This window comes from Prunus dulcis, chromosome 1 (genome assembly GCF_902201215.1).
Source record: "Prunus dulcis chromosome 1, ALMONDv2, whole genome shotgun sequence".
Lineage (NCBI taxonomy): Eukaryota > Viridiplantae > Streptophyta > Magnoliopsida > Rosales > Rosaceae > Prunus > Prunus dulcis.
Genome location: NC_047650.1, coordinates 42,623,997 through 42,638,665, shown reverse-complemented (window position 1 = coordinate 42,638,665; position 14,669 = coordinate 42,623,997). Strand labels below are relative to the sequence as shown.

The 14,669-nt window shown below is 37.0% G+C and overlaps 1 protein-coding gene across 3 annotated transcripts; it reads right to left on the bottom strand.

The window, feature by feature from the left end:
• Positions 1–4,680: 4,680 nt before the first annotated feature.
• LOC117616714 (importin-4) lies at positions 4,681–14,250 on the bottom strand. Of its 3 annotated transcripts, XR_004584169.1 has the most exons (21): positions 13,784–14,250; positions 13,526–13,658; positions 12,322–12,458; positions 12,164–12,209; positions 10,647–10,859; positions 9,938–10,441; positions 9,716–9,850; positions 9,395–9,610; positions 9,227–9,316; positions 8,895–9,139; positions 8,699–8,787; positions 8,226–8,266; positions 7,809–7,839; positions 7,605–7,727; positions 7,304–7,521; positions 7,087–7,182; positions 6,872–6,984; positions 6,507–6,642; positions 6,276–6,380; positions 5,398–5,798; positions 4,681–5,023 (listed from the first exon to the last, which is right to left on the bottom strand). XR_004584169.1 is itself a non-coding variant. In XM_034346109.1 (20 exons), exons 1-20 carry the CDS (start codon positions 14,056–14,058, stop codon positions 5,598–5,600), a joined length of 3,147 nt encoding a protein of 1,048 aa, XP_034202000.1. In that variant the 5' UTR covers positions 14,059–14,250; the 3' UTR covers positions 5,065–5,597. The 3 variants fall into 3 exon arrangements, 1 of the variants encoding a protein (XP_034202000.1); XM_034346109.1 differs by lacking the exon at positions 4,681–5,023 and having other exon boundaries at positions 5,065–5,798; XR_004584170.1 differs by lacking the exons at positions 12,164–12,209; positions 12,322–12,458; positions 13,526–13,658; positions 13,784–14,250 and adding an exon at positions 11,310–11,327 and having other exon boundaries at positions 4,756–5,023.
• Positions 14,251–14,669: the final 419 nt, after the last annotated feature.

Here is a 14,669-nt window from a genome sequence, read left to right as displayed (position 1 = left end):
TGAAAAATCAGCCTAGGCCCTAGGCTGCTGCCCAGAGGGTTTTTATGGTGGCTCTTTTATTTCTCTTGTTTTGTTGATTTTAGATTCACATGTTAAGCTATGGCTTCAACATTGTTATTAAGGCATTTTGATTCAAAGTGTCTGCTCGTTTAACCAGCTAGTGTTTGAAAAATTGGCCTAGGCGGCTGCCCTATTTCTCCTGTTTTGATGATTTTAGATTCACATGTTAAGCTATGGCTTCAACATTGTTATCAAGGCATTTTGTTTCAAACTGTTTGCTCATTTAACCAGTCAATGTTCCAAAAATCGGCCTAGACGACACCTAGGCGCTGGGCGCTCGCCTAGGCGGCCTGGGCGTGTCTGGGCGGGTCTGACTCGGAAAAATGAGATGATGACGATGCTATGAGCGAGAGAGAGGAGACAGCTCGGGTTAGACTTAGGGTTTGAGAAGGAAAATTGCATTTTTATGTAAAAGGAGAGATGGGGTTCCTTTGGACATCTTGCGGCCAGCCTATACCTCGAAGAAGGAACACCTTCCAGTTGCAGCCAAGACGAAAGACAGACAAAAGAGCCCTCCTCCCGTATGCATGGCTCGTGGAACTTCCTGTTCCCGTTCCCGTTCCGGAAGTGAGTAAGCTTGCTTGGGATCATGCACCTCACTCGAATAGCAATGAGTAATAAGAGTAATCTGGTCTGGGCAAGAGGAATCATCTCTTTTTGCATCAACCATTATCTCATTTGCATCAACTGCTCCATAACTGCAGAACGTGATTGGCTAAATTGTTCATAAGTAAATAAATAAATCAAGCTACCTAATATTTTGAATGAAATTTGTTCTTTATTTCTTTCTTGACAGGGAACGCGTCAGGGGGAAAGATTATTTGACTTGTTCTGTATGCAGTCAGGTTCAAGATTATTTGGTTTTATTGGTGCTGGTGCCACACTTGGACAGCTTTTTGGGTCATTGTTTACCATGTATGTTTGCTTATTCAGTCTCTTGGAATTTGATATTTGCTGTGTGTGCGTGTGTGGTGTTTGTTGTTCTTAGGATGAGCTTTTGTTATATAGTTGTTGTTTGGTCTAGTTTTTAAAGTAATTAACATGAGATATGCGGCTGTGCAGAATGTTTGCTTATGCTTACTGAAAGTGTATACTGCCTAGCTTGTTGCATGTTTGCAGCTGTTTTTAAGTTGATCACCTTTCAGCTTTCCTGCTGAAGGCAATTTATGGGTCCTATCAGTAAAGAAAGAAAGCTAGCCTCATGCCAGGGATATGTTTCTATTTCTAGACATCCTAAGAAATATTAAATATAATTGAAGCAAATCAGGGAGCATTTTTACAGAAGTAGAAGCTATAAAATAATGAAAGCAGAAGTCAAAAGAGACAGGCCTTGTGCATGTCATCAATAGAACTATCCTGTTAGACAACCTCCAAATTATATTGTGACAAAACTATGATTCCTTCGAGAGAGAATAAGCATTCATGAACAAGCATAAAAAAAATGAAGATGTTGCCAACTATTTTGAATAATTATTTCAGTCGGGGTCCAGATATTTAATTGAGAATAAATCAAAACCAGAGGAAGGGAAACCAAAAATTGTTTATGGAAAATGCATTTGGCAACATTAAAAATGAAACAGAAATGGAAGCACAGAATTTACTTCAGAAGCATCCCAAAGTCGCACAGTCGTGTCAAATGAAGAAGTTGTCAACTGAGTTGAATTTGGTCTAAATCGAACATCAGAAATTATCGAGGAGTGCCCCTCTGGTGTGCTTTCAGTTTGGAGTGTTCCCATATTCCAGACAACAACCTACTGACATGAAAAAACGAAAGAAAATCATTCACATCATTCCTTTTCTCATTGGCATTTGATAAATCAACAATTGTTTTGCACCATTTCTCAAACCTTCTGATTATTTGTTTGTGGATAAGGCAAAATCAAACAGGGTCAATTTGAGTTTGCACAACTATAGCACCATGGAAGAATCAGGAACACCACAGATTCTCTACTTATATATATCAGTTCTTCTCCTATGCGGACGTTCAGACTTTATTATCGTGCGGATGCCATTGTAAACAATGAGGAAGGGAGGTAGGGGTGAACCTTGGTTTCCAGGGTTGGACAAATCAAAGAGAAGCAGGACACAGCCTCTTCTTCAGGGTTGGTGCTGGAAAGGTCATTGTTCATCAGCTCTAAGCCACTCCTTGGTTTCCATAAATTACGGTGAACCTTGGGAGTTGCCTGCATTCAATCAATAACATCAGAATCAATTGACCAACTATCGCTCTGATTTCAATTTTTAAAGGAAAGAGAGGAGAAATCTAACAAGCAGTAAGATTTACTTTCTTTTTTTTTCTCCTGTTTTTTAGCTGGCATGTATGTTTGGTGACTTAATGCATTATAGAATGCAGTGTTAGTTATTCGTATAGAATGCAGGCTCAGAGTTAGAGTTTATAAGAAATTATGATTCTTTGCTGTGTTAATAAAATATTAAGCATCCTTATTCATAATTTTGTCTTTTGGCAATATAGGTTTTTCTTAATTGAAAATAGGTCCCTCTGTAGTTGAGGTGTTGGTAGTGACTTCTGATCTCATGAGTTTGATAAGAGTAGAAATTGCCCTGCTTTACTAATGACCAAAGAAATACTGTTTGAGGTTTAGAAAGATTTAATTTTGAATCTGGTTATTTCTTCTAAATCCTTTGATTGGCTTTTCAATGCAATTAGGCGTATGGCATACAGTTCATATTCAAATTACATAGGTATTTTATACAAGTATATACATTTGGAATTATATATATATAAGAACTTGTCTACAAAACAAATATTTGAAGCAGATTTTGGGATCCTTTTGGATAAACAAATATACAAACTGATATTTGGTGCAACCTTAATGGAGACTTGAGAATAAACTTTGAGTTAAAACTGGTGGGACTAATGTGATATGATTATGAACCGAAATCAGTAATGGAATTTTAATACTGACCTCATCTGTCAGCACTAATCTTACAGTGTGGCTATTTCCTTTGTTCTCTTGCCTTTAGTTGCAAAGCATATACTGTTGGAATATTCTATTTACAGAGTCTAGCCGAGCGGCTATAGCTGTGCTTGTGAAAATTCTATTTAGAGAGTATAGCCGGGCGGCTATACTGTTGAAAATTTTCTATTTAGAGAGTTTAGCCGCTCGGCTATACTGTTGAAAAATTCTATTTAAAGAGTATAGCCACTGGACTATACCATTGAAATATTCTAGCATATAGCCGGACGGCTATACGTTTGAAATTTCTATTTACAGGGTATAGCCGGCCGGCTAGACCGTTTAAATTTCTATTTAGAGAGTATAGCCCCACGGCTATACCGTTGAAAATTTTCTATTTATACATTATCGCTGCGTGACTATACTATTGAAATATTCTATGCTTTAAAGATAATTCCACATTGCACCAACAATAAAAATATGAATTTATATTTGCTGAATTAGATCTCTCCCGACAAAATTTCTTCGGAAGAAGTTTCTTTTAAAAAGAAATAATATATTTAGTATCTTTCGGTCAATAGATTTTTTTTATAAATAAATAATATACTTAGTATCTCTCTACATCACAACATGAAAAATATTTTTTTATTAAACTTACTTATTAAAAAAATTTATTTTTTTAAAGCCAATTATTTTGCACCCAAGTTGTAACCAATTTATCCTAATCCTTTGTACGCAAAACAATTCTTCCTGTTTTAATGAATTTTTAGAATATCCTAGTATTCCATCTTTTAAGCAAGAATTTCAAAGCACCACAATTTGCGCACACAAAAAAAAAACTTTAAAAAGGAGAGGAAGGAGATGAATGTTTTCAAGCATTCTTCAATAATAGGGAACTCATTATAACTTAACCAATGGCCTTGAAAACCAGAGTGTTGTCCAACTGTTGATTGTTTATCCAAATAAAAGTATTACCTTTAAAAGCAACCTCTATTAGCCCTGCATTAGCAATGAAATCCTGAAAGATATATGTAGTAATGACATTATAAAGTAAGTATACAATTAAGGGAGATTCTTCAATAAGTATTTTATGTTAATAATTTGTTACATATTTCTAATCTCGACTGTTGGATTGCATGTATATTGCATATTAAATCTACCAACACATCTAATGAATGCAATCCAACCTTGAGATTAGAAATATGTAACCAATTCTTAACTTAAATACTTATTGGAGAATTCCCCTACAATTAAAGTCGCCTAACCCCTGCAATCATACCAAAAATGTGTTTTAGCTGGAGGTTTTGGATAAATATATTTTTAAATCTTCTGCTGGCTACACAAATGTGCGAGAGTAAAGAGGATCCTTGAATTCTTCCTTGGCCGATTCTGGGAGTTTGTGAAATTCTATCTCCTGCTTACTAGATTTAACCAGCAACCATTCACAAAACAAGTTTAACTTTGATAACTTGAGACTATTGGAGCAAAAAATTTGTAGTTTTTGGGAATAGTCAAACATGGTTTAGATAGACTGTTAGAGATGCTCACGCTCTTAGTTACCATGTCCAACTCAAAAGTAACCGATTTATTAGAATTCTAAGGATCCTGAGCCTCTACATTTAGAGATGGTGCATTAGTTGCAGATGCTCGGGATCCAAACTCTTCTAATGACGTTTGTTTATTAAAATTATAAGTGACCTTGTTAGAATTAACATTGGCAATTTAATTCTGCAAGCAAAAACTTACAGACAAGCTGTTATACACAACACAATGCGGGTACACGTCATCTTTCACTAATTCTATGAAGGGTAAGGTGAAATTTTCAAACCTAAAATAAAACCCACAAGGGCACAACCTCAATCTCTTAAAACAAATATTACAAACAAAAACAAAAAAACAAAAATCCACATGACCGCTGAATATACCCAGAAATTGAGGGGGGAAAAGGAATACTATTGGAAACAAAAGAAACAAATGAATAGAGGAAGAAAAAAGCATGTATCTCCAGCCTTGAAAAATGGAGGTAGTACTGGAAGGTGGATCACCTGTAAGAATGAACAAAAACATTTATAGAAGGTTCATGCAATTTGCAACATTCAGTATATGCATGAAAATTGTATCGATAAATGGGAGCAATACCAAAAAGCTTGACTACATGTATAGCCTTCTCACTTTCAAGTAAATGAAATATTCAATGACTACATGTATCAGAACTCAGACATCGAAGAATCAATTTGGAAGAATATCGAGTTCAAGTTTCCTGGCCTGCATTTTCTTCCCAATAATTACACTGTTCAGTATTAAATCTAAAAACTTCCCTAATTATATAGTCTTTTCTTTACTAACTATTCAATATTATGCTCTGTTTCTCTATTCCACACCCATTTGGTGATTTTCTCGCAATACGTCATACACGTACCTTACAGGATGATGCCCTCCTCCCAGGATTCAGCCATCCCAGCTAAAACATGGGAATAACATACCAGCCTTTGGATTGGAAAAAATCTCAGCAACAAAATCAAGCAAAAAACCAATGGAGAAGAACCACAATCATGGGCTCAATCAGAACGCTTCTTGTAGCAAATGCAACGAGAAGTCAAGTCACTGGCTCACTCTGAATCAGCTTTTTGGAGCAAATGCAGCTAGGGCATTTGCATGTGCAGGGGAGAGGTTGCTCAAAAGGGGCTGCATTTGATGGCCATACAGTGAAACCAGATGAGAAAAAGCTCTGCCTATTTGTGCTTTTACTTCAGGAGTTTCAAGTGGTGATGCCACAACTTGAGCAAATACATTAACCAAATCAGGGACTAGAGAAAGAATCTGCTTGGAACATAAAAGGAGTGGGTAAGAAACTTCATGTCACTTACTTTTAAAAAATTTAATAAATATAAAAGAGGAAATAAGAAAAACTGAAAAAAACCAAACTTTAGCAACTTCTAAGATTACCCAATACATAGAGAGCTTTGAAAGAAAGATCCCTCAGCATGTGTACAATATACATTCATATATACACGAGGGATCCCTCAATAGAAGCTCACTACATATATATTCTCTCATCTGGATGTCGGCACGTTATTATCGCGCGGACGCCATTGTAAACAAGGAGGTGTAGTAGAAAATACATGGCTTCCGCACTGTAATAACATCCGGACATCCGCATAGGAGAAAATCTGTAAACATATATATAAGAGAGAGAGAGAGAGAGAGAGAGAGAGAGAGAGAGAGAGAGAGAGAGATCGATCTTTTCATTCTAGTCTAAACCAGTCTCAGATTGAAATCAGCAAACAATTAACTGACCTGGCCATTAGATGATAAAACAAGAGTTGAGACGCAACTATATACTGCCATAGACTCTTCATGATCTTCTTTTAATGGAAGAACCTTCAAGAAAACAGGAAGTACCTGAAAAATTAACAAACAGATCTCAGCAATAATAAGCCAAAGAAATCATCTTCACTAACATTGTGTCCTGCCAAAAAGAAAGAAGGATGAGAAGATGATATAGTTTTATGTCAGAAGGATAACTACCTGATTTAATGGGATGGATTCAGGGTGCACCATTATCATTCTTGCCACTGCACCAGCTGCATTATCCCTAACAGCATCATCTGGCTCAGATTCTCCAAATAGCGGGTAAAGTCCACGCAGTATATCACCATAGTATCTGGAATTTGATTAAAGAAAAAGCAAGTGGAAGGCAAATGCTAGGTTTAAGAGTATAGATTTCAATGCCAAATTAACTGCTAAAAACAACATAATTTTAAAGATGGTTCATCACATGCCTACAATACCTGAACACCCAACAGCCAAAACACCAATCAGAAGGTAAAGAAAATTCCAAGTGCAAAATAAGGAAAGAGGAAAAGAAATTATAGTCTTCACATAAAGGATACTTCAATGTCCCCTCACCCCCATTTTTGCACAACTCTCCAACACAAAATGCAGCATTCCTCCTATTGGTTGCATCTGATGATGCTAATTCTTTGAGTACTAAGGGCATCACCCTCTGAAATGAGATACAAATTTTTAGAAACTAGCTTGATGTATTCTAGAGCTCATTTATATTCGTAATTTTCTTTTTAAATATACAAAAGTTTAATAAGATTACATCGATATATCCAGCAATTGGAGCACCCATGTCCTGAGCAACTTCAGCAAGGCAGGCAACAACCATTGTCCGATCTTGCAGTGGGCGCGAAGCTCTCTGAATACACCAATAGGTCAAATCAGTAGAAGTTATTTTTAAAATAGAAAAAGTTGTAACTGAAAGAAAATTATAGTAAGATCATGCAACCAAATATGCTGTGATGTTTGTTCCAACGCACCGCGAATTTCATTAAAGGTTCAAATAGCGTAGCAAATATAGGTGCAAAATGAGGACCCATTGACTTTGCAAAAGCAGGAAGAAGGTCAGAAACTGCGTCCATCAGTTCTTCATCATGTACAACATCATCATCATCAATTTCCTCATCAGATGCTGTCAGTTGACAAGCTGATTCCTCCCGAAGCAGTACCAGAGTAGCATCAACAAGCCGAGGCACATCTGATACCACATTACATTATTTCATCAGCATTTAGAAGTTACTTCAAGCAATAAAATAACGCTCAACTATAAATCATTCTTACAAGGCTCAACAGCCGTATATCCATAATCCTTGATGATGTCAGCAAGGCTCATACAAGCTTGAGCAACAACTTCCTTGTCATCATCTTCAGTCATAGTCTTGATAAATATATTCATCACAGTATCTGCAGATTATGAAGAATTTGATTATACTACAACAGGAAAACGGAGTACAAATATTTGCCATTTTCAATTCATGATCTTACCTAGAACTTCCTTAGCCCTTGCTTGTCCTTCCTGCAAAACAAGCAGTTTCGAAAAATTTAATAGAATATTTTGGCACCTAATAAATTCAGATAGTCTCAACTTTAAACTAAGGTGGTTAAAAAAGAGGTGGCTCCAAGAGGCACTTTAACATTACACATTAACAAAGCTAGAATATGTAAAATGGTCAATTTTTGCAACACAGAATAACAGGATCTGGCATGCACTATGCTCTCGCATCTACATATCAAAACTAGAATATGCAACATGAAACAAGTTTGCAAAACTGAAGTCCTGTGTCGTATCATAATAAATAACACCAGCCATAATTCACACGTGGATGTTACTAGATAAAGACAATAGCTCTTTCGAAGTTCAGAGAAACCAGAAACATGGAGAAAGAGATTATTGCCACTAACACTATGATTCTGGTAAACTGCCTGCGCTGCTACTAAAATATCTGCATTTGAAATCAAACGAACATGGGTTGTCAATAGAGGAGTGATACTAAATGGCATACAATCTACAGAAAAACAAGACAAAACTACACAATATAAAATTAACCCTAGTAGCACCAAGACCATGCAAATTTCAAGTACCCTCTAAAAGAAGGAACAGTTGACAGACAAGTGTGTCCGTTTATACTACTAAATCATAACAGGGAAGATCTAAACATGAAACTACAAGTGTCCCCATACTACTTAGAAGGTTCCGCTTGTTAATGATAGAATGATGTTATTCTACAAATAGGTAGATATCACTATATGCAATGCTAAAGAATGAGAAGAAAAAAAAAAAAAGCAAAACGCACAGTGGAGATAATTCATGTCACAAGCAGATAATTGCTACTGTCCTAGCATGTGCAGATACGGACAAAAAGTATGCAACTCACGTTTCAGAGAGATGATTGCCTGAAGCCGAACATCTTCATGAAAATACCCTGAGTGCCGTACTAGAATCTTAAATGATTCCTCCAAATAGCTTAAAGCAAGTCAAAGATCCCGAAATAATATTTTATACATTCAACATTGTATTTTCGTAAAATAAGATAACTAACCAAGTAGTCAAATAAGATGTTAAAAGGATACGGTCCATATGAGGTCTTCGTATGTAGTGCAAATAAGCCAAGAGCTTGAGTTGCAGCTGCCTTCTCATCTAAAACACCTGTTCTTATGCTGATATTTCGGACTCTGGGCTCATCATGAGCTTCATCATCAGATGAAACTCCACCAACACCATTTATATTTTCGTCATCAGACTCATCGATGTCCACTGCAGATCCATCATCAAGATTGCAGGAAGAAAATGCGAGGGGTACAACATGAGGAAGATACTGTTTTCCAAAGAAGAAAATTATCATGAATATGGGCATCAAGTGAATTAATTACACTAACCTTAAACCAACTAAATCCTTCCAAACCTGTATAAAGCCATCATCCAAAATTTCTGCCACATTGCTAAAGAATCCATGAGTATACTCCCGAAGCTCACTGTACTCCAATCCAAAACCCTGTGATAATACTAGGCATGTAAATTAAAATCATTGAGATAAAATAATTATAATCAAATGGAGAAGAAATGTAGTTACAGAAATTGCAGCTTCTATGTATGGGGGTAAAATCGGTTCCATCCCAGTTCTCCCCACAGACATTGCAACTATTCCAACTAATTCAGTAGCTCTTGCTCGTGAACGAAGATCCACATCATTAGTAAGAACCAAGAAATTTTTCATCAACTCCAAAACCCTTTCAGCATATGGAACGAATGCCTGTTCAGCAGCAGATGCAACTGAACCAATCGCAGACTGCAATATGATGCAAAATAAAATAAAATCATTCAGTAAATATTCAAACTACAAAATGTTCAAAAAAAACATTTGAAATCTTTAGGCCAAAGAAGACCACCATACCATGCATGTCTCCTGCAAATTACGAGGGCTATTCTGAAGGGCCCCCAGTAGTTTTCCCATCAACGGATCAAGGAAAGGAAGAATTTCCTCACCCATGTTCTCGCAAAATGCTGCCAAAGCATAATATGACTTTTCCTGCACATTTATATTGTTTCAGTCATACCACATACATACGAATGATCTACAACAATCTTGTAATTCCCTTCCATCTACCAAACATACCTTCACTTCGTCAGATGTGTCCTCAAGGGCATTCAAAATGCAGGGAAGTACACTTTGATAGTGAGAGACAATTTCAGGCTGCAAATGCTCAGCAAACTGACCCAATGCAAATGACGCGGCCCCCCTGACCATTTCCTCAGGATCTCTCAAAGCGCCTAAAACAATATGAAGAACTGGATCCAACTTATCTTTTATCAATTCCAAACAACCCTCTGAAATGACACCTAAAGCAGTAACAGAAGCTTCCCGATATTTTGGATTTGCATTCTGACTGCTTAGAGAAGAAAATTCTAAAACAGGGTGGAAAACATGCTTTGGTATGTTCAAAGCCATAGTGTCAATAACTTCTGCAGCAGCTCGATCTGGAGCAAGATCATCATCTTTATCTTCATTATTCGATTCTGCAAGCAATGGGCACATAACTTGCAGAATAGGGATGACCAACTTATGCTTTTTGAGGGAACCGGATTTATACTTCGCTAGCCACGAAACTATCTGAATTGCCTGAGAGATAGCAAAGCAACGACAAAGACAAAGAGAGCGCACACTGAGAGATAGATAGGGGAGAGACAGAGACAGAGACAGAGACTTTATCTATCTAAACGCAGGTAAGTTAGACTTGTGAGCCCAACAAATTTGCATCTCAATCTCAACCAAGGATTGAGAGCATAGAGAAAATACAAGGAAAATATTCACCCTTTTTACTAACCTGGTGACGTGTATTAGATTCTAAATTTTGACTTGAGCAAACGTCAAGAGAGAATTGCACAATGGATTTAACAGATTCCCCAAGAAGAGGTGCAGGAGATTCAATCAACTCATCAAAAATTTCAAAAGCAATAACAGCGACATCTTCCTCGCCAGCTGCAAGGCACTGCCTTGATACATTTAAGATGCTAGGAATGAATTCTCGAAACTTGACCTGCATTGGTATGAATAAGATAAATACCAAAAAATAAAGAACTGATGAGTTGCACTGGCAAAATCTTAGCTAACATGCAATGCAAGAAATTAGGGAGATAAACAGATTGCTTGGAATAAAATGCCAAAGGAATAAGATCATCATGTTTTGATAAACTTAGGATCATATGTTCGAATAGTGCAGTATTTTGATAGATTAGCCTTCTGTAGATTAGCTTTCTGCAGCTTTCTATAGATTAGCTTTTTGTTGTTTCTATTGCTCTTTCTCGTTGGCCCTGTGGCCCTCTTAGCCACGATTATTTTCATGTATCCTTCTCTGTCTTTGGCAATATTTTATCATTTCTTTTCCAAAAAAAATTATGTTTGAACACTTAATCTGATTATAGGGTGGTTATTGTTTGGTACAAATTAATACTGGGAAATTGAGCTTTAACTTTAATTCCAAAATTACCATTCACTGTCACCCATGGTTTTGATAAGGGAGAGTGATTCTCTTATGAAATTTTATTTCGAGGATTCAAAGAGGATTGCCAATCCTTTTCTTGAAGTGTTAAATCACATTACGGCCTCGCTAAGAATCTCACTCTGAAAATCGGTACTTTCATCAGCTATAAAAAAGCATAACCAACCATAATCAGGTTCCATGGAATTTAAGCATCATTACTTTCCCTGGCCGACATACCAAATGAGCAATCAAAGTATTAGCCGCACTAAAAAATATTGCAGTCAATTAGACATGGAATATATAATCATGTTCACTAGATAAAATACATCAAACTCAACATCACCATGGGACAACCAGACCTATATTGTAAAAAAATGTCACAAAACAAGGCAGTGCAATGCAAGACAAAATCTGAGCTAAATCAATATTACTCTTGCCAAAACCATCAAGAGCATTTTCCATCATACTAACAGAAGGCTGAATTTTTTTTCTAAATCAAGAAAAGACAACTCCTGTTCTTAAGGTGATAGATAAGGATATGAATACTATAATAGTTGTAATAGATTATATTTCAAAAGGCTTATCTGCTAAGTGCTTTCATAGTTTCAGCCTTCATGCTTGAGGTACTTTTCTTGCTGCCTTTTAAAGTGAACTCACTATAGGAACCTTACCACTTCAAATATCATATTAGGTTGTCCAACTTACCCAAGTATAAAGATAGAATATAAGCAGATGAACAACATTGAATTACGTATTGTTATTACATAAATAAATAAATAAGATACACACAAGAAAAGTATTTATTTATTATGCTTTACTTTCATTTATAACATAAACAGGCAGCATGAATAGAAACTCACCACTTCATCCCCATCATGAGTGAATTCCAGAAAAGACCCCACTGCCCTGGAATAATAATTAAAAGATTCCAATAAGCAAATACAAGCTAATCACGCGTTAGAAAAAGAAGCACAAAATTATCAAAATTATAATAGATATATACGATGATAAGCATTACTTGAGTGCAGCAACTCTGACACGGGTGCTCGTCTCATCCTGCAAGCATTTCAGAAGAAGAGCTTGCAAATCTGCGAAATGTGGTCGAAATGTATTCCCTATTGTTTCAGTCAAAGAGCTGAAAAGGATCAATGCCACCTTATTCCAACCAAAGTAAAACCAACCATATCAGTTAGTACATTGAATCTGGCAACTGCAGACCAGTATAAATAATAGTGTACATGAACTATTGAAAGATGTGGAATGTTCAGATGTTTATGTCTGCTGTTGGTAGACTATTTTGTTGAATATAGTTTCACCTACAAAAAAGTTTGTTTCTTTCATGCTTCAGGAATTTTTCCTCGGAAATCTTTTTTCCACTCAATATAAGAAATCCAGTTGCCCTGTCTCTTAGTCATGCCATGATTGGAAGACTGGTATAGCTACTAAAGTGCAGGTTTGTGTTTGATTTTTGTCTGAAGGGGGAACTAATACTTGTGATATCTTCCAAGAAGAATACCCCATGCTTGTGTTAGTTTTTGGATATGTGTAATTTTGGCTTCACTTTGAATTAATTTTTATGACTAACTCAAAGATGTTATTAATAGGATATAAATAAAAGATGCACAGCAGACAAGCTGTCCAATAAAAAACGTGAAGAACCTCCAAAAGCGAGAAACAAGCTGCCTTTTTGCTTGAGTTGCTACATTTTAAATCCCCATGGTGTTTGAGCCCCAGATAGAGCACCCATTGGGCATGCTCTACATGTTATTACATAGACTTCTAGATCCTCAATTTTTTCAGAGTTATTGGAGATAGATATGTGGTAAAAAATTCAAACAATATTATGTCTTTTTAATCGTCCCCATAGATTCTCCCTGCCACAATTACTAATTTCCATTGTAATTTTCAAATGCATGCCCCAGAAAATTCCACTCGTTTTCCATCAGAGACAGCATTCTCTAAATACATATTTACAAAAAGAAGCTATTTTGCTTGGAAGCGTGCCATTAAGCACCATTTTCTCTAAAATCCAACCATATTGGAGACAACTTCCCAGTATACATTGGCATACATCAATAACTTATAACCCCTTCATGCATGAGATGATATACATACATCCAATGTGCATTATGCCTTCTAATTTTCGCACTGCAGTTAAATGGAGGAATGATACAGAGAATGCAACAGAAAAAGGGTCTCTTCCTGAATCCAATGGAAATTACCTCTCTATGTTCCTCTTGTGCACTCTGACTGCATTGAAACAGAAAGGGCAGCAAATCCGGCCATTCTCCAGCCGGGACAGCATATTTTGCAACAATGCTAACCACGTTGGCACTCGCACGCCTCACTGGAGGGCTGCAAAAACACCGTGAAAAAAAAAATATATATTTATCTTCATCTTCTTGCCACACTCCTCAATAAACAAAGCAATTCAAATACATATCCCAAATCAAAACAATGCAATTGAGATAAACTTAGACCTGTGCTCCATGGTGATGCTCTCAATGAGGGACTGCTTAACGAGGTGCTTAATCTGAGGAGAGAGCTTGGCCCAGTGTCCTGTGATCTTCTTCCTCAGAAGCACAGCCGCCAATTGTCTCACATTCGGAGTTTTGGCGGTGCGCAGGTGCTGTACCAGCGCAGGAACTACCTGAGGGTCTTTAGCCAGCCGCTTTATCTGGTCCTCTGCTTGCCGCCGAGCGTCGTTGTCCGGCATCAGGAATTGTATCAGCAACAGCTCCAGTGACTGCGACATGTCGTCTGACCTTTTCTGCCTGCCTCGCTACAATTCTCTAGTGTGTGTGTGTGTGTGTGTGTTTGTGTGTCTCTCTCTCTCTCTCTCTCTGTGATTTTCTAGGGTTTCTGGTATCGGTTGTGCGACACCGTTTTGGGAGGTCCCAGCGAGGGGAAATGGAGGCTGTGTGTTCGCTGTAGTGTGAGGGTTTTGAGGTTTTTAGGGAGTCTGCTTGCTTTGGAGTGAAGGGTTTTTATACGCTGTGGGGACAGTGGACAGACAAGTGTTGGTAATTTCGTAATTTGGAAATACGGTTGTCGCCAGTGGGGTGGAATGCAGTGGACCCAGGTCTCTCACAGACTCGGACTCGTAGCGCGCTAAATATGTAGAACGGCACCGTTTCACCTAATTCCATGGGACATGCTTTTGACCAATGAGAGTTGTTATTTTCATCCCTTTCTCCCTGTTGTAAGTATCAAAATATCAAATATTATAAATATTGTGTTGTTAAATTAAAAACTGGACAGTCCATTTTTGCCCTTTTTTTGGATTCTTTATAGAAATTTAATGTTTAGTGTTTATCTATAACACTAGTACTAAAAATGAGTATAAACTTAAATTTTTTAAAATAA